Source organism: Anser anser (genome assembly GCF_964211835.1).
Source record: "Anser anser genome assembly, chromosome: 4".
Lineage (NCBI taxonomy): Eukaryota > Metazoa > Chordata > Aves > Anseriformes > Anatidae > Anser > Anser anser.
Window position 1 is genome coordinate 11,889,245 of NC_139724.1, and position 25,127 is coordinate 11,914,371.

The 25,127-nt window shown below is 41.3% G+C and overlaps 1 protein-coding gene across 12 annotated transcripts in view; it reads left to right on the plus strand.

Annotated features, from left to right (window-relative positions):
* The first annotated feature begins 726 nt into the window (after nucleotides 1-726).
* The window catches only part of FAM13A (family with sequence similarity 13 member A), a 133,975-nt gene continuing 109,574 nt past the window's right edge, over nucleotides 727-25,127 (plus strand). For 3 of the 12 annotated variants that reach the window (XM_083835819.1, XM_083835823.1, XM_083835824.1), the window contains exons 1-4: nucleotides 941-2,826; nucleotides 3,433-3,622; nucleotides 6,456-6,665; nucleotides 16,660-16,840. In XM_083835819.1, the coding sequence (XP_083691945.1) occupies nucleotides 2,701-2,826; nucleotides 3,433-3,622; nucleotides 6,456-6,665; nucleotides 16,660-16,840 (707 nt within the window). In that variant the 5' untranslated portion in view covers nucleotides 941-2,700. Of the gene's footprint in view, nucleotides 872-939; nucleotides 2,827-2,849; nucleotides 3,072-3,432; nucleotides 3,623-5,979; nucleotides 6,100-6,455; nucleotides 6,666-16,659; nucleotides 16,841-23,832; nucleotides 24,201-25,127 lie in introns of those variants that run through there. The other 9 variants (XM_083835811.1, XM_083835818.1, XM_083835822.1 and 6 more) reach the window with 8 other exon arrangements.

Sequence of the window (25,127 nt, forward strand, 5' to 3'; positions counted from 1 at the left end):
ATTTCTAGTACCAGCCCTTCTTCCAGCCTGAGGTGAGACGGGGCGGGACGCTGGGGAATTAGTTCTTCTTCCTGCTGCTGGCACGTGGACTCTTTGTATGATGTGACTGTTGGCAGTCGCAAGCACTGTGGGGTTTTTCCACCCCTTTTTGCTTTAACCTTTCTCTTATTTCACTACTGTATCCCTAGATGGAAAACCAGGGGGTTGAGGGGCGTAGGTGGGTGGGGTGGGGTTATGATTAATTCCAGCATTCCACACTTTTTACGTTCAGGCGCAATATTGTACCACATCGAACTGCCACTCACAAGCAGAGTGCTGGTTATAGTATGGATTCTTCCTTGGCAGAGGAGTATATTTTGCGACACTGACTTCACATCGTGGCAAAGGAGTATGTGTCCTACATAGACTTCACGGCGCTGGTCGGCTCTGTTAACCTGTGGGTGTGTGGGGACCAGAAGCAGTCGTGACCTACACAGCGCACACTCCCTAACAACACAAAGGGCCCTACTGATTTTCCTTGCACTTCACAAAGTGGATTTTGAGGCAACAAAACGCGCTGAGACTTGGCTCTTCCCAGACTGCTCCCTGCCCAGCCAGGGGCGGCGGAGGGGTGGCGGCCAGGCCGGGGGAGCCCCCCCCTCGGGCCCAAGACCCCCCGGCTGCTCTCGGGGGTGGGGGGGGCAGCGGACAGCGTGAGGAGCAGGGGGCAGGCCCTGCTCCCCCCGGCCGCGGGGGCAGAGGCAGGGGCGGGCCGGCGGGGCGGGCCGGCGGCCTGGAGGGGGCTGCCGGGCCCAGCGGAGGCGGGCGGGCTGCGGGAGCCGGGCCCGGGCGGCGGGCAGGCAGCATGGGGGCCGGGGCGCTGGCCATCTGCGTGAGTAGGGCGGCCGGGGATCGGGGCGGCGCTGCCCGGGGAGCGGCGGCGGATCGCGGCCGGGCCGGGGAGAGCGGGAGCAGGCGGTGGGGTGGCCGCCCTCAGCCCGTCCCGCGTGGGGCTGGGAGACGGGACAGGCCGGCACGGCCCCGGAGCTCCTTCGTCATTCCCGCGTGTCTTCCAAGCGGTGCTTAGGGAAGGCGAAAAAAAGGTTTTTTTTCGCACTTTTAGCCAGCGAGCAGCTGATGCATGGCGCCCTGTGTAAGGCTGGGCTGGGTGAGCTGCAAACACGCCGTCCCGGGCAGCTCCCGTGCTGCTTTTGTGCTGTACGGCATCGGCATGCGGGGGCTGTGAGGGTTACTTTCCTAAGTCTCCGTGGTCAGTTACAGTCAGTTACATGCTTTGACAACTTTTCCTGTTATAGCATCAAATCTTCCTTGTCTGAGGTCATGTAACAGAGAATGCTCAGAACTGTTGTGAGGCGGCACTTCGATTTTGATTAAGTGTATATTTGAGATAACTACCCTTAATTTTTTTCTCCCTGGTTAACATACCCTTTCCAGATCCCAAAAGGAGTCTAACAATTTACTCCTCTGTTCCTGCAGACGCGGGAAATGTCTCTCGGTTGTCTTCCAGATGTAAATTATGAGTTTGACCGAGGAATTTCAGCTCTGTGGCTCAGTGTTTTAAGCGCTAAAATGGCAACAGGCCGGAACCCTACACTTGAGCAAGATTTTTTGTGGGGATAATTGGAGGCCTTGATTAGAAAAGTTCCCTAAGCACCACGGCTGCTCGTAAACTGCTCAGGATTTTTGCTGTCTTGTGAATTGAACCCAAGCTACGTAGCTTTTTCTTTGGCATGTATCCGCCTGAAGTGAAAACCATATATTACCCATTTAACCCCCAATGGGAACATCTCCTTTAAAAAGGGATACGTGACAAGATATTTTAACAAGTCGGTCAAATTGTAGTTCAATAATTTAGGCATGTAGTGTTTACTGTAAAGAATTAAAAAGGTGTTCACTGTAATGCTGGTTTTATTTATATATTGTAATGATGTTTCACAAATAAAAAAACATATTTATACAAGTAACGTGTTTCATAAAGATCAGATAAGTGTTGCATAGTACCTGGAACTATAGAACCTACATGTACTCCAGGAGTATATTTTTAACGGGAAAGGTACAGCAGAGTAGAAGAAATGAACTGCCAGTTTTATTATATCTGGATGGACAGTCAGGCATAATAGCAACCCTGTGCAGATGTTCATTACAAACTGCAGTAAGAATATCATGTCATCAACGAAGAAGTTTTAAGTATTTGTTTAAAAAAAAAAATACACCTTGTCCTTATGCAGTCAAGCGCCAAGACCCAGGCAAGAGTCTGAGCAGTTCCTTGTGTTATGTATAAAGAATATTGTAATTTTTTTGTAAAGTTTCTACTGCCTATTTGTTACTAAAACACTGTAGGAATATATTGATTTTTATGCATCACACTAGTAGTGACTTCTTAAACTAATAGCCTGAACTCCGTGGTATCAGTGGCCCACTGTTCCAGCAGTGTGATGTCAGAAACCTGGGGAAAACATCAGAAATATCAGTAGAAAAACTTATTTCCTCTTGAGTGAGGTTTACTGAATTCTATTCTGCTTGTCTGTGTTAGAGAAATGATGCTTAGGTGCGTATGGAAGTCACGACTATGGTGGGTTATGTTGTTCTGCCTTTGGCAGTCTTTCCAAACCAATAATACCATATGACTATTTAGATTTCAGCATTCCAAAATTAATCCTAAATTATGCTATTCCCTCGGGTCTTATTGAATATTGTCTCATGTTCTCTCTGCCACTGCAGTTCAAAACTTGTGAGAATGTCTTCCAGATGTATATTGTGCCTCCAGAAGAAGCTATGGGATGTTTGCATTTGAAGCTGGTCTGGTCCTTTCCCCACATATTAGGTGTGATTAGATTACCTAGTCCCTGCTAACCTTGAAATCTCTGTACTTAAATTGCAGACTTAGCAGATACTAAACATACCATAAAATCTTTTGTAAGGGTCCATCTCAGCTGGCAGTGGCCAAAATGAATCCTCAGGGAATAGCATTTAGAAGAAAGATGCAGTGAACCTTCCCTAGAGTACCCTCAAAGACTGACAGGTGTTCTGGATACACCCTGAACTGATTATGTTGTATTGGGATTTTTCATGTAAGTGTTTGTCCAGTTGTTTTTTGCAAGTCCCCTGAACTGCATGAGTTACAAAAGCACCCTCCTGTGAGTCAAAGTTACTTCTTACTCTAGTAACAAGCTTGCGTACAAAAGTATCTTTCTCCTTTATCATAATTATACGCTACTTACACTCTCTTCCAGTTAGTTACTCTTCTATTTTTTTTTTCTCTCAGTTATGTTTTTCTACTTCACAGTGACTTTCCTATGAATTAAAGGGAAGTAAGACCAAAATCTTATTCTGGAAAATAAAAGTCAATTTTGATGGATATGCTCATGTTGTAACCATGCAACCTTCTGCAGCAAACAAGACTAATGCACATTTTTCCTGTGCTTCTTTAAGCAAAGTAAATCGGCTGTGAGGTTGAAGGAGGACATGAAGAAGATAGCCTCACTTCCACTGAACAAGCAGAAGGACACAACCCGTCCAAAGGTGTTTGGTGTGAGTCTTCTGGAGCTCCAGCAGCAGGGACTAAGCAAGAACGGCATCCCAATAGTTGTGTGGAATATAGTTGAGTACCTGACCCAGCACGGTAAGCTTAATGAAATTTTGCCTCTATATGTAAGGCTCTTCAAAGGGAAAATATTTTTTTTTTTTTGTCCTGAATAGGACTGTGTTGCTAACCACATGTGATTTGTTTCTTTTTTTCCATCCCTGGTGCTGAATTTACTGTTTAATGGGATGTTTATAAACTACAGTGTTATGAAACACCACATGCTCATTAGTAAGCTGTTCAGTTTTGTAAATGGAGCATATTTCATTTTGAAGCTTTGTGTCGTTTTCTAGTTGCAAAACATTCAACTATTTCACAGTTTCTGACAGTGAGAAGACATAAATATCTATATAGAGATATTCATGTGCACATACAAATCCCATGAGAATACGTTACTGAATGGGAATACATGTGCTTGCAGGTTTTCAGTTAGATTTCAGTTATTTTTAACCCCCTCAGGGAGGTAGATGTCAAATTCTTAGCCTTTGTTTGCATTCATGTAATGGGACTTCATTCCCTGTTGATGAAATACATCTCTTTGCAGAAATCTAGAGCACTGTTGGTGCACAGATGTATCCTGTCTGTAGCACTTTTTCTGCACTGGAAAAGATTTTGTGGCGGCAATTTCATCTTGTAAGAAGCTGCATCTGTTTTTACCCTAAGGTCTTTCTTTTAGCTGCTCAGTAATGATAATCCCATTACAGAGTCTTAAGATTCCACGTCTGTGTCTTGATAGACCCTTAGAAGCTGGTAGATGCAAACACAGCTTGAAAGTTAGCTTAGATTGAGGTACAGTGCGAATTTAAAATATAATCCTACCTTTATTCCACAGTAGCGTTTTGCTTGATCTACTTCACCTTGCTTTAAGGTAGTCTGCTAGAACAGTGAAAAAGCAAGGATTGGAAGAGGTCTTGCATCATTCAGGTTTAATCAAAACCAGAAGTTGACAGACCCTCTTGATTGCAAGTTGCGGGCTATACTCTGCCTTCCATTAAAAGATCTGCATCCCACACAAGTGTTTCCCAAACGTGAACTGAACAAGTCAAGTCCTCTACTCTGCAGCAAGATTAGTTGGTCTTCTAAATGCCAAGGTGATTATCCAGCCTTGATAAGCATATAATCCATTCTCTTTCTCAAGAGTGCAAGGAAGATCTCAAATATGCCCTCTTACGTGGGAAGTTCTTGAAATGGTTGTTCTGTTCTCACCCACAATTTGTTTTGTGAAATAGTGGTGATGTTAACCATGAAAACATTTTAAATGGAGCCCCAGGTATGAACTCAAACTCTTAGGAGGCATAGTGTTCTGCCAACCATGTTTACTGTTTGTTCAGTGTGTCTCCTGTTCTGCAAAGATGCAGTAATAGGCACCACAGGACTTTTTTAAGTCAAGCCGTTTCAGAGACTCTCTTCCAGCTCACAGGGAACTGACTACCCATTTGAAAAAGCTGAGCCAACTTTTGGGTAGCTACATTCTTGAACGAAGTTTGTATTAAACTGCTTATTTTCAAATTTATAGGTGAAACCAAGTTTTCCTATACTGAATTTAGCAATATTTGGTTACTGTTCCAAGTGGGTTCTAGCCTGTCTTTATTTCTATAAATGACTGTTTGGGAAAGAGCAAAGGACATTTTATCTGCACGGGGGCTCTGTTCAATTTATGCTGCAGAAATTACTGAGATGTGGTGTTTCCTGTTGTCCCCCAGATGGCAGTACAGCATGTCACATTAGAGTGTTTTGTTGTGAATATAGGAATACAAGATCTGTAAACTGTGTCTTACATTAGTCAAGTAAAAAGCTTAAGTGTTTGAAAGTCTGTCCATTTTTTTCTTACCAGATCAGTTTGTTTGCTGATCCAATAAAAGAGATTGCTTTTCCTTACAAGGTCTGCTGCATCAGTACTGATATCTTGGACGGGCAACGTTCTGTCAGGCTCCTGCTTAGCAATGACCACTCTGAACTAATGAAAACCATATATCTTATATTTCGATCATCTTAGTGTTATGCTTCTAAAGAAGAATAAGCAGGTCTATAGACACAGTATCAAAAAAAGCAGAGTTCTTGTGAAAATGATTTAGGGAAAAACTAATTTACCGAGCTGAGCTTTAGGCACATGTTTTCCTAAAGTTTTTGAATCTCAGCATAGGCCTAAAAAGTGATGCTTGATACAATATGATTCATCTCACTTCCTCCATGGAAACCTTCACTGGGTGTGGGTTGTCTGGCCTGAAATGATTGATAATTTTTATTTTCATAGCAAAACACTTTGGGCCTCGTACTGTCCAAAATATGCATTTGATCTCGGAGATTTTCTGCTATTGTGAAGCTGTGGTGCTTATTATAGAGTTACTGCTGCAATCAGCATGTATTCATATGTCTTTGCTTCATGGTGATCACAGGTAAGAAGCTGTTACCCTAAAAGTGAAGCTTGAAATATTCACTTGTGTGAATAAGTGAGTACTTGGCAGAGTCCCATTGAAGCTAATGGACTACTTGCAAAGGTGAAACAATTTTGAAAGGTTTGTAGAACCTGAATTCTTTTCGGTTGAAGTATACTGATGCAAAATGCAGCCCTCTCAATTGATTTCTGCATGGTGTGAGATATTTGCATGTTACAGCAATGCCAAAGGGTGTTGTGGGTTTTCGTAGAGTATCCCAGGCCTCAAGATCTAGTCAGCAGTATTTGTTAAGTTATCATAACCCAATACTTGACCATTGGAGCTTCTAGGGGAAAAATAATATCTTTTTAAACTGCATAGTATTAATTGTCCTCCTTTGTATTGATGGTAGTGTATTATTCACACTAGAATATCTGTTTTATCATATCAATACTGTCTTAGTTCAGACCATCCTCACGTGTAATACATAATTATAGGTATGACCCAAGAAGGTCTCTTCAGGGTAAACGGCAGCATGAAAATGGTGGAACAGTTGCGTCTGCAGTACGAGCGTGGAGAAGAGGTGGAGCTAGTTAAAGATGGCGATGTGTACTCAGCAGCCAGTCTTCTGAAATTATTTTTGAGAGAGTTGCCAGATGGGATTATCAGCTCTGCCTTACAGCCCAAGTTCATTCAGCTTTACCAGGGTAAGTGAGAGGTAAAAATTTCCATCCTTCAGTGTGCTTTCTTTCGGGAGAATTTTATGCAGACATCATAAGCAGTACTCTCTGTTTCTTAGCTTACATACTTTGTTCTGTATTTCCTTTGACTTTAGCTTTAATCTGCTCCCAGGCGTCTCCCAGATGTGCAATTCTGAGTCTTGGCAGAAATCACAATGGCGTTAGAAAAGAGAGAAAACTGTTTCTTGCATATTTGGTAAAATCTGGACTATTTATGCTTTTCCAATCCAGTTATATCTGAAATTATCAATTGGTTTGTTAGAGCAAGCTTGTAGACAATAACTGCAGTCTCTCTAGGACACAGGTTTGCTTCTGTTTTGCTAGGGTGATTACTTGGAATTTCATTCTAATGGACTCTGAAATGTTATAACAACGTCATCTGCTAATCACGTTTATTATCCACTGAGCCCCAAAGCACATATTGTCTAAATTTCCAGTTCTCACTGAGGGATGTGATTGACCATCAGAAACAAGCCAGTTTGCAAGTAACAACAGACTTTACCAATCATAGCGTAGAACCTGGAAGATTTACTTTTTTTTAACCTTTAAGTAGTAGATAATCTGTAAGGAAGAACATCACTTCAGCTTTAGAAAGTTGAAACTTGCACAGCTGTTTGCCTAAATGATTTGTTGATCTAATCCATCCGTATTAGTCCGTATTGTTATGCAGACTAGACGGTGGTTGGCCCTGTTCCTGGACCATCTGGGGCAGTGGGAGTTCTTTTGCTGCAGGCAGTTGATGCCTCTTATTGCTGTCTTCCTAAGAAGCTGCGAAGTGAGTGGGTACATGTTACTAGAGATATGCTCTTTACAGTAAAGCAGGCAAATAGGATACATGTAGAGGAGGAACGATGTAGAGGAACATCCTCTGAACAGATCCCCAGTGGAAGACAGTGCAAAGTTTTCACACTGTTGTCCTCAGGTTTTCCTCCCACTTTTTTTGGCCTGCAGTGGAGATGAAGTTTAGTTATTGCCTGGAGCAGGGAGAACACAACCATGTTTTCTCTTCCTTTCCTGTCTGGGGCTCTACAGACTGTTAAGGGTGTGCTGGAGAAGAACTCTGCCTTTCCCTAAGTGCAGTCAATAAAGTAATAAACAGGTTGTATGTGGGCTGTGTAAAATACCTTTGTAAAATATCATTTAGTAAAGTTGTCTGGGGCCCAAGGACAGGGTTCAGGAAGTGCTGGGTAGGAAGGTGCCGTTGTTTCAGAAAGTCCCTTTTTAAAATTTTTTTGGTCATAGCTGTGCTTTCTTTTGGATCTCTTAGATTTAACCATGTCTGACTCATGAGATGCATTTGATTATGTTCCTTCACTTAAATCACTTTAAGTGGAAATTTTGTATAAGTTGCACGTTCCCTGTTCTGCATCCCTGTCCCACAAAGGTCATATCACTGTATTGCGCCAGAAACTATTGATGTACTTTGTGAACTGTGCTGTTTGTGGAAAGTCTCATTCATTCTTGCTTCCCACAGGAAATAGAAAATTCCCCCAGTGATTTCTATGGAAATGAGATACATATCCATACTTAGCAGACTTAGCCACCAAGCTTTGTTGTTTCAAAAAAAAGTTACTGGTGTAAATCACAAACCTGGTTCTCCAAAAGTCTGTTTAGCTGTGATGTACCTTTACAGTTAAGTTTGCATGTATTGTACAATAATCTCTAGTTCTAGTTCCATTATATTTTTTATTAGGGTTAGCTGTTATGGCAAGGGGAAGGTTTTGGTTAAGTTTGAAGAAAAATCAGTTGTTTTTTTTCATGTGCTGGAAAATGTATCATAAATTGCTCTGAAAGGCACTGATTACTTTCGTAGGGTTCAGATTAGTTTCAGTGGTAGATGAGCCTGTGTTTACAGTTAAATGATCAACCAACTGTGCAGGATTGGCAGAATTATCTATTCACTTATCAAAGTATGTGCAAGGGTATTTGTTGCAAAATGGTACCAACAGCAAGCATGCCTGAGTGTTCTTTTTGTAAACTATGAAGAAAGTAGGTCAAGGTGTTTCTGAGCCAACAGGTTATTAAAAAATAACTTTGAATCTGGAGCCACTTCACTCTATATCTACAGTGAAGGCAGTTACAAACTCTGTTACAACCTCTGTATTCCCTCCTGTTGAAGCTTTGCAATTATTTTAGAATTCCTTTGGAATATTTTCAGGGATTGGTATCAGCATCTTTTAAATCAGCTAAAAGTTTGGCCTGAGAATAATACACAATTACTTTCCTTCCTATAAAAAATGTTAGGGAGTGATTCCCCCAGTTAAAAATAGCTGGAGTGAAAACTACAAATCTTACCTGAGATTGTAATCCTTTTTAAAGCAGGGTATAGTCCACATTACCAAACCAAAGAGTAAATGATCTGCCCTTTATTGAAAAAGAGAAATGTGATACGTTGGTAGTTCAGGAAGTCCACACAGCTGGTTTGGCATGCTACCAGAAGCCTATGCAACAGCAGTGTGAAATGTGCATGCTGCCCCTAAATCCTGACGCAATGCTGTTTATATAAATATTCAGAGTAATTCCAAGACTATGCAGTTCCAGAAAACATCACGTAGCGTATCCTATGGGCAGTCTGCTGCGTCCTGACCTCCTCTCTCTACCCTTGAAGAAGGGCAGTGACACTGGGAGTTGAGAAGGGCCTCCATCTGTAAATGGTGTTGATTGGAGATGTGTAGCAAGTACAGGCTAGGGACACACTGGTAATGATCTTTGTGTTGACTGGTCTCCTCAGAGTGCTTGACAAATATGAACGTTGCTTTTTGCAGGGGATCCTGGGGTCAAAATTGTCCACTGCAATCTGTTCTGTGGCTGCAGTTTTGCTGGAGAACAGGGCTGTGCCTGCCCAAGCAAAATGGGCCGTGCTTGCAGACCAGTGAAAGCCCTGGATGACTGAAAGATACTTCTTTCAGAAAACTCATTTGGAAGTAATCGGTAGCTCCTGTACAGAAATCTGTTTGAGCTTGTTTATTCCTTCTGGCTTTTCATTTCTTATCTTTTATAACCCAATCACTGACTCTTAAGACATTTGTACATACTAAGAACAAGCTCTGTATGCACAGCTCTTACCCCTTTCACAGGTCACTTGCTTTTAGGAAGGCAGATTGCTGTTATCCTTTTTAGCATGCAGAAAGTTTTTCCATTATGTGATTTTTTTTTTTCTTTCTTTTTCTTCTTTGTTGCATTCCTTCTCCAGCAGGGGCACAGTGAAATGTAGGCTCCTGTCTTCCTTTAGCACTGAGTCTAATGAAGTTGAATGCTATTTGATCACTGAAAAATTTGCATTTTTCAGTATGCAGCAGCTAGATGAGAGTTCTGTCTCTCACACCCCTCCCCTCACAAACTGTTACAACTGACGAGGTTTTGTGTAGTGCTAGTGAACAGCTCTGAAAGTTTCAGGGAGAGGGATAGGTGGTGGTAGAAGGGAAGGACGAGCTCCCTCCTGGATCAACAAGTCATTTTAGGGAACACTTGGTAGCCATCAACTGCTTGAGCTACATGAACAGGCAGGGCCAAAAATATAGATTGTGTTGGGGGATTTTAGAGGTCAAACTTCAACCTGAATAGTGGGTGTGAAAATGAATAAATGAGAGCTGACTCTTTAACCACTGTAACTGCAATAACTGGAATAAACCAGATTCACTAGTTGTCTGTGGCTCTCCAGGCTATAGTGGCATTTTTTTAACCTTTCCCTGTAGCTTTTATTGTCATTTTGATGCTATTCTGGTTTGGAACAACTCATGACACTTCTGTTTTCTACGTGCTGAAGATGCTTGCTGTACATTGAAAACATTTGGAACCAGCTTTCTTGTGCAGATGGTAACACTCATCAGAGCCGCAAAAGAAGTAACAGGACAACTGTTCCCAATACAGTGACGGAGGGTAAATACAGCTCTGTGAAGTGCTTTAATGACAGAGAGCAAAGGGTCTCAAGTTGAATTGTGATGACAACCTTCTCGTGGCAAGGACTTTCTGCATTTCTGCTTCTGATGGCAGCAAGGTGTGATTTTATTATTTTTTTTTTCGTCTGGGGCAGAGCCTTGTCTGAAGCAAATTACTTCCTGGCAGAGGCTGGAGTCCCATTTCCTGTAGATTTCGGAGGAAGAAAGAAACACTTTGATTCCTTCAACAGCCTAGCCTAGTGAACACAGTGTAGTGGCGACTGCAGTGTACAGCCTGCTGCCTCTATGCCAAAGATTGACTTCTAGAGGCACGTTGATAGCTACAGACAGATGCACGCTTTTCTGTCTGCCCTCCAGGCTGGTAGTATGCAAGGCAGCTGAAAGCTATGCAGACGTGATAACATGACGCTGAGCCCTAGACTCTCTTCCTTGCCTCACAGCAGAGATAATTAGCTAGGGCACGGTGCCATGCTGATAGAGTTTCAGTGCTCGTAGGCTGGAGTTGTTTGGGGTCAGACCATTTGAGAAATGAACAAGTTACACGCACCTGTCTGGTGGCATCTGTACCTTTGGTGATGTTCAGACAGCATGCTCTGTAAGGAGAAGGAGTAGCATGAAGTAGCATTGATTGGGGAACTAGGTCGTGCCAGTAGCGTGTCAAAGAAACTCAATATGTACAGAAATATTTTCCAGTGGTTCATCCTATGTCCCTCTTGTGATCTGTGGGTGTATACTGAAGTTAAGCGAGACTGAAAACACCCTTGCAAACTTGTCTGTGCCTCCTACACTGTTGAGGCTCCTGTTTCTAGTTAATTAACATTTTTAGAGAGTGCCTGCTGTTTTTAGTTGCCTCCTTGACTGGTGCCCCTCAGCAGTGAGTCCCTAGCAAAAGCTCAATATACCAGGGAAAGTACTGTGCTTGAAAATAACAAGTGTTTTGGTAGCTGGGGGTATTTCTATATGATTTAAATACATAGTTATAATATTAAATATGATTTAAATATAGGTTCCTGAATTGCCTTTGAAAGTCTGGCACTCTGCTGTTTCTATTATTGACAAGCTCATTTGTCTCATCTCAAGGCGCTGCAGCATATGCTTAGCTTCATGCTGCACTCTGTAATCTAATTTAATAAGTAAGACTGCTCTTGGTAGTCTTGACTTCCACGGGACATCTTGTACCTCACAAAATTAGGCAACTACATAAGCTTAGGGCTTTGATACACTTGATGCTTGTCTGTATGGTAGTGTAAACAGCTCTGGTACCTTGATGTTTCTCTGATGGTCAGTATCAGCTGAGTAAACCTTTATGATTGACTTTGAAACAAATCAAAATATTGTCTAGCAGGTGGACAAAAGAAGGAAGAGCACTACAGGAAATCATCTGTCATGACTCACAAATATTCGGGCTCTCTAGTAAGTTGAAAAACTGTTTTATTTGAAATATTGTGGTCATGGACAGCTAAGTTCCATTTGTCTTGCAAAATGTACAAAGTGCATGTTACACTGTATATGCACGTTACTCTCTGAATTCAGTATAACGGTAATTAGTAGCTTTTAAAAATTAAGCTCAAGTCTCAGCAGCAGGGTAATTAACAAATTAGTTTTGATTTTTGAATTGCATTGGGAGGAAGGTTCAATATCCTTCCCTCGCCTTTTCACTGGAAAAGGGGGAGAGAGAGAGAGATTTTCTTGTTCCCCTTTCAGCAAGGCAAAGAATTTCATGGCTCAGTAAATGGGTTTTCTGTCTCCTGCTGTTCAGTGGTTCTGTGACATTCAATTAGTGTAGTTTCTGAAGATCTTATGGTCTGTTATCTGTCTGTGTTCCTAAAAGGACAGAAGTGAAAGCAGAACACACCTGATACTAAGATAGTACTGAGGAGGGAACAAAGGTTTGGTTGTGTCCAGAAATAAGCATCTCTGGGCCACACCACATACTAAATCATGTTTAATGAACAGGGACATCAGACCCACTAAATACAATTGATATCATGAGGCCATTAGCTTTCTGTGTAGTCAGTGCAAATCTGTGTTCAAAATATTTTGTGGAGGTTATTAGCATCTTTCTGGCTTTAAAAGGATGGAGAATCCTTTGGTAAATGGAAAAGCACCTGTCAATCAAATGCCCCAGTGGGAGGTTCAGAGAGGCAATTAGTTCTCAAGGGCATTCCCTAATCAGGTGATGTGGAGATGGTAGTAGACGTTTTTTGCCTTTTTTCCTGAGTGAGGGCTTTGACATTCCTTATCATAACTGCAAGCAATTTATAGTTAAAAAAAAATATATAGTTATAGTTAAAAAAAGTTATAGTTATATAGTTAAAAAAAAAAACAAAACACTGTGCAGTTGTTTTGTTATTTAAACAGAAGTATGTTACAAGGTGAATTTCAGTGTTCTGTCTATGGGGAAATTAGTTTTGTTTTGGTTTTCTTTGAGCTTCATGAAAAGGTAATTAGTAATCAAGTCAGAGACTGTCCAGTCCAGTTTGATCAGTGAAAATACAAATCCATTACATTCCTTATTGTTATTCAATTTAACACAGACTTCTAGAGGCATTGTGAAATTTTGCTGCAGAAATAAAAATGTCAGATTTCCTACTGTTACCAAGCTGATTCATTGTAATGAAGTCATGATATTTTTTTCTCTATATCTGAAAATATTTTTCAAAGAAATACTTGCCATATGTAAGCGAGATTTTTGCATATTTCCTTCATGCATATTTGATACTTGCTTTCTTTGGTGGAGATAATTTCTTAGCTGCAGCAGAAAAGAATGTAGTTAATCACTTAGTTGAAATGTTTGGTCCTATAATTTAACTGGCATTTTAAACTTTGGCCTGCTCTCATGAAGTAATTCTTACTAAGTACGTGGTATCAAAACAGACAGATAAAAATTAACATTCTGTGAGTATAAGACTTCCAAAGGCTTTTCTCGCCTTTTACTGCATGTCATGTAAGGCGGGAAACTGAGGCCTAGTAGCAGATGAAATCTTGGAAGTGCCTCTATGAAGTGATAAGTACATACATATAGAAATTAATTTGTTTCCCAAATGATATGCACGATAAGTCCTGTTTATTAGCCACAAAAATATCTGGTTGTAAAAGAGAAATCATGAATTTTTGGGATCACTTTCAGATATTTTTATACAGACTGGTAATTTACACAGCTAACCTCTTTCTAAAGGATCCTATACCTAGAACACTGTGCAATCCAGCCCTGGAATATTTCTGGGAAATTAAAAGTAAAAATGAAGATGAAAATTGTGAAACATACTTATACATGCCTTGCACTATATTCACAGCCTTTTCAAAGCAAAAATGTTGGGGAAGTGTAAAATATCCTTTTCTTCAAAGTCTTTGTTCTGGCAATACAGGGCATGGGATATTTTCCTGCCAGTCTGCTCCTCTGCATGGTACCAGGAGGATGTACAACAGAGGCAGCAGCTAGTTGCTGAACAGTTTCAGACCCAGCCTCATTTATTACATATTATTGACTAAATACAAGTCTTGAAGATTTAGAAGTTTTCGCAGAATGGTTGAGATGGGATGGGACCTCTGGAGGCCATCTTGTCCAACCCCCTGCTCAAGCAGGAACACCTGTATCAGGTTGCCCAGGACCATGTCCAGGTAGCTGTTGAAGATCTCCAAGGAGAGAGACTCTTCAACCTCTCTGGGCAACCTGTTTCAGCGCACTGTCATCTGCACAGCACAAGTGCTTCCTGATGTTCAGGCAGAACCTCTTGTGTTCCAGTTTGTGTCAATTGCCTCTTGTCCCATCACCGGGCAGCACTGAAAATATGGCTCTGTCTTCATTGCATCTTCCCTTCAGGTATTTATACACATAAGGAGGCTCATCCTTTTCTCCAGGCTGTACAGTCCTAACGCTCTCAGCCTTTCCTCATAGGAGAGGTGCTCCAGTCCCTTGATCATCTTGGTGGCCCTCCGTTGGACTTTTTCCAGTATGTCCATCTGTCTCTTGTACAGGGGGGCCCAGAACCGGACACAGCACTCCAGGTGTAGCCTCACCAGTGCTGAGTAAAGGGGAAGGATCACCTATCTTGACCTTCTGGTGATACTTTTGCATAATACAGCTAAGAATACTATTAACCTTCTTAACAGTAAGGGCATGCTGCTGACTCATGTTCAACTTTGGTGTATACGTTTCTGCAGAGCTGCTTTGTAGCTGGGTGGCCCCCAGCATATACTGGTGCCTGGAATTGTTCCTCCCCAGGTTCAGGACTCTGCACTTCTCCTTGTTCAACTTCACAAGGTTTTTGTCTGCCTACTTTTCCAGCCTGTCAAGGTGCCCTCTCCTCTGGTGAGTCAGCCACTCCTCCCAGTTTCGTGTGATCCTCAAATTTACTGAGAGTGCAATCTATCTCATCATCCAGATCGTTGATGAAGATGTTAAACAGGGCTGGACCCAGCAGTGACCCCTGGGGCACTCTGCTCATTACTGGCTCCAAGTAGACTTTGGGCCACTGACCACTACCTGTTGAGTCTAGCCTATCAGCCAGTTTCATTTTTGTGGCCAGTTTGGTTTTGACTGAATGCTGGGTAGAACTACTTGCTGAGGATCGTAATGTCCTCTGAATGAAAAAATTCTTTGTTACCCTAAGAATGGACAGCATGTCTTTATTCCCATGATAAGCCAGCAGATACTTTGGGACAAGGCAGTCTTTTGCAGAGAACACAGAGGGTAAGAACTTAACGTGAGGTCACTTTGGCTTTGTCAAGCAATAAACCTTCGTGTCCTTCTCTAAGAAAAAAACAAGTACACGACAGTTTTACAACCCTGAAACCATCAACTCATAAGGCTGATCATAACAATAAAACTGTTAGAAATGCACTCCTGCTAATGAATGCTGCTTGTAATTAGATTGGTAAGAAAAACATTTAGTGCTTGAGTTCTGTCTAAAAGTGTGGTTGTACAAAAACCCAATAACTGTATATGAGAGTTTCAATAAAATTGTGTTTTGGAGGAGAGTAGAAATGAGCGTTTACAAGTGTTAAGTCTTGTTTTGACATAAAGGAAGGGGAATGATGATTATTTTTTTTTCAAAATTTTACTTTGATAAAATGCAAAACTAATGTTTTGGTTGGTACAAATCACTTTTTGGAAAGTGGAGAAGGGGAGCAATCATGTGGAGAAGGGGAGCAAAGAATTTTGTGTTTTTTGGGTTCAATTGCATAAGCAGAACAAAATGAAGTAGAAACTGTGAGGCCAAGCTTGTGTTCACTGCCTTAGTCTGTATAAGCACAGCATCTCTGAAGTTAATGCAATTTTTGCTTCTTTAAAAAAAAAAAAAAGTACTGCATGAAAGGAAGTTGGCTTTAGTCCTGCTTTCCCATACTGAACTGATTAATGTCAGGCTTTTATCCATACTCAAATTCTAGAAGATTGTACATTATGACAAGGCTGTTCTCTAACATTAGGCCAAATTTGGGCTTCTTATGGAATGTAACAGTTCCCTAAACATCCTTTTTTCCTCAAGCAAGAATCCTTATCAAAGACTTAGTATGGAGTTGTCATTGTGAATTGTCATAGTATGTGTGTCATTGTGTCAAAACAATACAAAATTGAGCTTTTCATAAAATGTACCTGCTGAAGGTACTGCAGTATTGTTATTCTAACAACACTGCATTTCAGGAGCCCCCTTTTACCGTTCTTGCTTTATTCTTTTTGAAGTTTATCATGGGCAGGGAAACTCAAAAACAAAGAGATAGGGCTTGGGAAGCAGAGATAATAACATGCAGAAGTGTAACTGTGCAAGGTGGGAATAAACATGCTCTAATGCTGCTAGCTTTATCCACTGCCGCTTCTGCTGAGGAAAACAGTACATTGTAAAGGTAGACATGAAACAGTGCCAGTGGTGGCCATAATAAGCCTCAGGAGGAAGGTATAGGTTCATTGAGGAAATCTGAGGGGGTTGATCTCAGAACAGAAATAAGACTACATTTTATATCCCACTGTTTGCTCACCCATGTAAGTAAATTGGCAGCAGTGTAGAAAACCACACACACATACATATACATGTGTATGTTTTTTCTCTTTTTGTTTTTCCTAGATGCTAGAAATGACATACAGAAGGAAAGTAACTTAAAAGAACTCCTTAAAGAACTGCCTGAAGCTCATTACTGCCTGCTGAAGTATCTGTGCCAGTTCCTGATAAAGGTTGCTGAACATCATGTAGAGAACAGGATGAACCTCTGCAATCTTGCCACTGTGTTTGGACCAAATTGCTTTCAGTAAGTTGGGGCTTTCACTTTTCCTCTTATCTTGATAGAAAGTGTTACAGAGCAAATGACTGAAAATAGAGCTGAGAACCCTAACTGGTCAGAATGGTCAAGCAGGGTCAATGACTGGGGCTTCTTGTTAATTTTCAGTACTAAAGGTATTGTTTGCGCTTATTGGGAGTGTTGTGGTGTAGCCCCGGTAGGAAGCTAAGTGCCACACAGCCACTTGCTCCCTCTTCCCAGGTGGGACAGGGTGAAAATTGGAAAGGTAAAAGCATGAGAACTCATAGGTTGAGATGAAGACAGTTTACTAAGTAAAGCAAAAGCTGTGTGCACAAGCAAAACAGAACAATTCATTCACTCCTTCCCATTAGCAGGCAGATGTTCAACCACATCCAAGAAAGCAGGGCTCATCACACGTAACGGTTTCTTGGGAAGACAAACGCCATCACTCTGAACATCTCCCCCTTCTTCCTTCTTTACCCCAGCTTTTATTGCTGAGCATGACATCATATGGTATGGAATACCTCCTTGGTCAGTCTGGATCACTTGTTCTGGCTGTGTCCCCTCCCAACTTCCTGAACACTGCTAGCTTCCCCTCTGGCAGGGCAGTGCAAGAAGCAAAAAAGTCTTTGGCTCTGTGTAAATACTTCTGTGCAAAAACCAAAACCACCAGTGTATTATCACCACTGTTTTCATCAAAAATCCAAAACACAGCATTGTGTGAGCTTGTATGAAGAATTCTGTCCCAGCCAAAATGATGACAGGGTGTTGAGTTGCTCTCCTGTCTTCTTTTGCAGTGTTGCTAAACAGTTGGTCAGTTTTCTATTGCTGTGTTGACAGCAGATTGTATAAGGGCAAGGAGACTTGCGCTCATACAGCATTCTTCCTTTGCCATCAAATAATATGGATGCTTCTCTGCAGAAAGATTTGAGAAAGGGTATCTGGGAGGAAAAAGGACTCAGATGCAGCAGCCAGCTGCTGTATGATTTCTAGATGGTACTACATACTCTCTGCAGATTTGCTCTTGTGATCTGATGTCTGATCTCAAGATGACGGTGATTCTGGGTTCTTTATCATTCTAGTATATTTTGAAACTGGTCTGGAGTTTATGAGGTTCCACTGGCCTTTTGAGACTTCTCAACTGTATTCACTAGTTTTACTAGTTTCTTTCATGGAGCTGAGTTCCTTACACCTTTGATAAAGATAACATGCCATACATGCTAGTGGGTCTAGCAGCAATATTGGGAAGAGTTATTTCCAAGTGTGAGAATGCCCTCAAACAAGATTGTTCCTGCTGAGTCACTGCTATGAGGTAGTGTGCCATTAGCATCTTTGTCCTGGCCTTGTCTGTAATACAACTGCTGGCTGGCATCCAAGATCTAAGACATGGGGGACACGTAAGTTTAGTTTGGTCATCAGTCTTGAAAGAAGCGTGATACCTGCAAAAAGAGAAGTACGTTCCTTGTAGCAAATGTCTGATTTGTATTGATCCTTGCAAAAATTTGTTCTAGAATGACGCTGCATTGCCTAATGAGACTTAGATTAGATTAATTGCCTAACAAGACTATCTCCCTAAGCTTCCTCCGTAGCCTCCAGAAATAGGCTTCTTTAAAGAGGGAGAAAACAGAAGGTAGGTTCATTGTCATCCTGCGCAATGTGCTCTATCCTGTGCAATGTGCTCTAGGTGATCCTGCTTGGCAGGGGGGTTGGACTAGATGATCTTCAGAGGTCCCTTCCAACCCTGCCAATTCTGTGATTGTAATATACTGAGCAAATTCCACATACCTAAGCTAGATGCTGCTTGCTCTCTTTTTAAAGGAGCACATCTTTTTCCATCGATAAGAGGGAGAACCTGCAGAGGTGAGACATTCAAACCAAAGCTTGTCCTTTTGTCTACACTTCCACCTCTTCTTAAGGTAGTTGCTTATAGAGGATGAAGGTGACTATGTCAGGATACAAACATTAAAGCATTTACTGTTTTAGTAGAAAATCATAAAGCATATTGTGAAACAAAAAAATTCGTCCCCTCCAAAAGAAAGAAAACTCAAAAGACCAGAGTATGCACAGAAATATACAAGTGTGAGAGTTAGTAGAAACACAGTACTGCAGATTTCTGACAAGAAAAAGCAAACCAATTTTTAAAGATCATATTTCTGTGGGCAGTGTTATTTACATGGTGAGGTTTTAAAGTTTGGGAGTTTCTGTCTAAATGTATTAGTGCACTTAGCTTCTTCTCATATAGTTTATTTGTTCTTAAATCTAATGTCTAAATCTCTGGATCAAACTCCCAAGTGGCCATTTGAATAATTATAGCTTCCTCATCACTTGTTTCAGGAAAGTTTTGAAAATCAGCTCTGCATACCTTTTGGTGTAGAACGCAGAGAATTGTAGTTTGAAAATGCAATTGGCATTCCAGGATTAAACCAGATCGTACTTCCTAAAAGCACCATAATTGTTTCTTCAACTTATTTCTGCTCATAAGGTAGCATAGGAAAGAATTAACAGTTTCTGTAAGGTATAGGGTCTGTGTATAGGAGGGGAAGAATCGCATCATTCCATCGCAGAAGATTGAGAAAGGCAGAGTTCACTGAAGATACAAGAGCTCTTGTGAATATGAGTGCAGCCAGCCCTGCAGCTGTGACACACATCAAAATGCTTGTGCAGCAAAAGAGGCAATGAAAGCAAGACTTGACACTTAACAAATAGGTAATGCATTTTTACAAGAGACGAATATTTCGGAGTGGTGGATGTAGATTTTTGTTTAAACTAAGCTTCACTGTCTGGTAATTCAGCTGTGCGTTTCATCAGATCTTATCTTTTCAAAGTAATTCAGAATAATGGTCTAGACACCATTGTGAGCAACAGTTGAAATACTGTTTTTTTTCCTCTGTTAATGATTGCATTCTTAAGTTGATGAAACCGATCAAATCAACAAAGATTTGACAGGAGGAAGAAAGAACTCACAGCACCCAACTTTTGGCATTGGTCTTAGCCAGATGTTTAATCAGACAGCCAGAGAGAGATCTTCAGAATGCAGTTCAGAGCTCCAGAGCTAGGCTGTCTGAAGTCTGCCTTGGCAAGGGCTGTCTTATCGCTGACTACAGGTAGCTCCTAGAGAAACTAGCTGCAGAAATTAAATATCAGCTGGTGGTTGAAGCAAATGTTCCTCTCACTTTGCATTCTTTGTTCAGAGCAGTGTATGGGGTGTTTTGCTGGGACAAGGAAACAAGGCTTAGCAGCCAGCTTGTCAGCAATTCCTCTGTTAAAGTAGGAAGACCTGATATTTTTCTGTCAGTAACTAACACATCTAAAATCAATGTCTATGTAGCTAATGCTCAGAGTCAGAAAGAATAAAGCTTATCTGCTGATAGTGAAGGATTGCTTTCAACAAGGTATTTTTAGCGTCATTTTAGCTATTTGGACATACTATTTCCTACTTGGTAACTGAAGCTATTTTACAATTGAATAAATCTCCCTATTGAGCAACGCTGCAGACATTTAGACTTCATTTTAATTCCCTTCATCTCATTCCACTTCTCTATATCATGTCTCAGTAATTCTTCTAATTTCCCAAACTTTCAACCTTTATTACTTTTTATCTTATCCGTTACTTCTCCTGCTTCCTTGCCGTTTGATAAACCAAACTGGTTCTCTTCTAATGAAAGGTTATCTTGTGTTTTCTGTATTTATAACGAATAGAAGAGGGAAAAAAAATGGCTATTTGCAGTCCTTGTAATGAAGTGTGCTGTAAGATATGGGAAAACATAAAGGGCAAGGTCAAACAGTTCAAAAAAGGAAAATATGATGATTTGAGATTTAGTGCATTGTTTTCTTCCAATTCAGATTTGTTCAGATTTACTGTGATGAAAGCCAAAGGTCAAGTATACAGAGAAATACAGCCCTTGATAGACAACAAGCATGGAGGAACATAAATAGTTGGCTTTTCTGTTACCAGGCTAATCCGTGGGGGGGTTTAACGCTTGCACCATGGTTAGTCTTGGAGGAAGTTACTGTCCATTGACCTGAGTTTCATCACTTGTAGAGTGACGGCATTAGTTATGGCCTGCTGTGTGTCTCTGTTTCAGTCTCACAGCTTCTGTTGAAGAGGAAGCTTAGGACCAGTTGAATTCTCTTTCCTGCTCTCTCCTCTTTTGGAGCTGGGTATCAGAGGGGCTGCCGTACTCCTGTCCTTTGGCTGGGATGTAAGAGATGTGAGGTAGACTAGCTATGCAGTAAGCAGAGAATCCCTGTGCACACTTTTGTGTGTTTTGTTGTTGTTTTTTGAGCGCTCTCTCAAAGAATGATGTGTGTTTGTTGCCTCTGTGATTTAAGCCCTCACTAGTGCAACTGTGTTTCATTCTAACAGAAATGAAGCATGTTGTGAAGGTTTGCTCCTTCACCCCAAAAGAGGCTGGCAAATGCAAGTGTCTGGTTAAAACGATGCTGTTTGTTATCCAGCAGTTCTAGCTGGATGAGTATGTAAAGGCCTGAGAGATTTGCTGATTTGGGATCCAAAGGGAGAAGAAGCTTTAGTGATGAGGGGCTTTCCTCTAAACACTTCCTTGCAGAGTTAGAGCATTTTTTTCTGCTTGGTTATCCTCCCAGTCCCCTTGCCATGGTTAGCAAGGAAGAAGGGGCACAAAGCACAGATTCTGGAACTGCAGCAGAGGGAAAATGCAGGGAACAGCTGTGCTTTGGGGGTGCTTCTTTCTCCAAGGTAACTAACAGAAAAGTGAATGTTCCTTCCAAGTGATTCAACTAAAATGTGCTGCCTACAGTGCATCCACCAGTGTTGCTTTTAGAGGCAGTGGGAATATAGGACAATGTACTCTGCTTTGATGACAGAAAACTTATCTTCTTTTCTCCTACAGAGTCTTTTGTGAGGAGAAAATCTGAGGGAAGAGCTTTCTACATCTACCTGGCTTCTTTGTGTACTTCTTGCAGGTGTTTTCCACAACAAACAACTTTCCGGCCTGGTGCAGGTCTGATTGTTATTGGTCAGAGCCACCAATCTCCTGTGTGCCACTAGGGAACAAGCTGCAATGTAAACAACAGGTTCCTTAGTGTTTCTCAGCTGGGAGCTGGCTTGGAGAAGCAGGTGATGTAGCTGTGATGCCAAGGGCAAGCATAAGAATAAATCAAGCTCTGCATCGTGGTGTTGATTAAGGTTTTGTCCACTGATGAATAAGGCCAAATTTCCACTACCGTAAACCACTGAATTCCTCTTTCTGTATTTAAAAGTACTGATGCAGCTGTATCTGTGATTGTGTAACGGTGGATCAGGCATGAAAGTTGCAGCAAGGTGGATTTTATTTGCTAATCGGTAGAACTGAAAGGGAAGCCAGGCAGATAAAGCCAAATAACTCATCAAAATTTTGTGTTGAGTGAGGCTAATGAGGGATTTATTTTAGCATCTCTGAACTGAGTGCTTGGTTAGTAGTGATATATCTTCACTCATCTTTACATTTATATATATATATTTTTTTGTTTGCTTGTTTTTGAAAAATTGTACAATGAAATGATAGCTTGAACACATTTGACTTTGGAGCCTAAAACCCCACCCTCTTTGAGTTTCATAAATAGAAATTCATGACTACAGAATGTACTCTGCCCTGTACTCTTATGACTAAAACCAAAACTTTGTTCTGGTTTAGTGAGGGAAATAGAACCAGCAAGAAATTCTTAGTATTCTGCAAAACTGCAACAAAATTCAAGCTCCTTAAAAAAAAAAATAAGAATGTTATGATCATGCTGTTGTGAGACACTGAACATGTAAGCTTAGCACATCATTATTTTAAATAATGGGTAACAGTTTCCTCTTCCTATTTCATCATTATTGTTGCTGCAGTTGAGACTTGCTGCCTGCCTTATTTCACGTCCCCTTCACTACCATACTTGTAATTTTCCACTACTGGCTAAGAAGGAGGTCATTGATCCCTAAAGTTGTTTTTAACAGAATAAATTGTTTTGTCTGATAGACTGTTTTTGTGAGTTAATAACCTAAGAACTTGATTATTTTATGAGTTATTGGATAAAAACTGTTCCTTTTTTTTGGTTATGATTGCTTCATTAAGAGCTTAGGGAGAATTTCTACTTCCTTTTTAAACAAAGGTACGAAAGGATGATTTAGGCCTCTTGCATTGACAGCATGTCTATTAGTTTCATTCATAATGCTGACAAAATACTCCATCATAAGTGTGACATCGTAACAGGGCACCTTTTTTCTCTTGCTGTGGAGCTAGTCACTATATGTACCAAGTGTTGCACAGTTAGTGTATCTGTGGTGGTAGTACAAAATATAGCCTTCAGAAAGGTATATCTAAGCAAAATAAAGGAGTAAACAACGTACTTCTTTATAAATTGAGACAGTCAAGGGCAGCATCCTGTCTCGCCAGTAAATCAATGGAAATTTCTAGTTAGTGGTGGTGCACTCTCAAATTAGTATCAGTAGTTGCGTGTAGTTAGACGAAACTTGTCATCCTGAAGGCTATCCAAAAATATTCCCAAGTTTTATATAAAAAAACTTGCATTTTTTAGCTTTGTTTTTGCAGTGGAATGTGGCAGCTGTTAAGACTGGCACTTGTTTCCCAGCAGTAGATTAGGAAAGGAAGATCAGTATTTGAACTAGCTGAAAGTGCTGGAGGAATTTAGAGACACAACTAGGGTCCGATCCAAAATGTGTTAACTCTGACAAGTATCTTTCAGGCAACAAACCTGATAAGAGGGCTGAGAAGGCATGTCCTATTAGGAAAGACTGAGGACACTTCGGTTGTCTAGTCTGGAGAAAAGAAGGCCTACTTTTACTGCAGTTTCCAAGCTGCCTACTGTGACTGTAATTTCCTGATGAAAAATGAAGCTCTTCCTGGAGCAAAAGGCTTTAAACATGAATTAAGCCAATAATCAACTCTGTGCAGCAGCATCACTCTTAGCTGCTTCGCATTACCTGCTCTACCTGCATTTTGCTTACACATTTCCTGCAAGTATTGTAGACAGAGGTGGAATTACTAAGTTGATTTAGGCTCCTAAATCTGATGTTACAGACCATAATCTGGAACAGATTGCAAAAGATAATTAGTTAGATGCCTGGTGGGATTTTCCAGTGTCTCAGAAACGAGGACACTTCTGCAAAATCTCAGTAGTGATATATGACATTGCATTTGGTTTGAACTGGTGAGACATAAGTTTGTAAATGATGCAGAGCATGTAAATGACTCACGCACACTGAAATGAACACCTCCCTCAACTCTGTTGCCCTGTCTTTAGCCACCTGTTAGCCTCTGATCTTGCAGAAGAGTCAGCAGATGCGAATACCTGCCTGTTTTCAGCTGTACCAGTTTGTAGTCCAGTCTGTTAAGACAAATTGCTTTCATCAGCTGTTACCTTACCCGGCTAAAGTACAGGGCTAAGCTGTGGACCTGAGCTCACATCTGTTACAGACACAGTAACGTCTATCTGGAGGGACAGAGCAGACCGACAGACATTGTAATCTCTTAAAACTACTGCAACCCTACTCTCAGAACCTTCGGTTGTGCTGGTCGAGGGGCTCGCGGGCATCTGAGGTACTAAGGAAAATGTTTTGCAAGGGCTGGAGAAACAACAACAACGAAAACTTGTAATGTTCTCTGGCTTCTGAGACCCTTTATTTCTTCTGGGATCCCCTAGAAGATTGGTAAGTTTACTTTGTGGTGCTCCTCTATAAACAGTGCTGTACCAGCAGGAAAAGTAGCAGTCAGACAAGACAGCATACAGCCCTCATTGGGTTTTAAGTTAGGATTACGGTGCTGTCATTCCACCCAGGCTACGGCTGCAAAGACACTTAAGGAAATGGCAGTGTGCATTCTTCATCTTAGACGGGGTGGGGTTGAGCAGCACTGGGAATGCATAATGAGATGCACTGTTTCACCTGGAGATCGCTGGTTCTCAGTTGTGACTTGGAGCTGTCAGCAGTTGCTGCCTGGGGAAATCAGTTCAGTGATCTCAGTCCAACTCATTATAGGCAGATGACTACATCAGAAGTCCTCCCGGCTCTCATTTGCGCTTGAAGCAAGGTTCTCAGGCATGGTGACTGGTGATGGAACCCTGTGGTGATGCCTGTCTCTTTCTGGATGGCAAGTGGATTCTGGAGATTCAATCTCTCATAAGTACACTACACATTTAGCCTGTTACAGCTTGTTTACAGGGTCCCTGGGGTAAATTCATTTAACTAACGCAGGAAACATAAGTAATTTTTTCACAGTGAGTTAATTTGACTTCAGGTCAATTCAGTTCTGAATAAGAGTTGTGACATGGGTCTTTG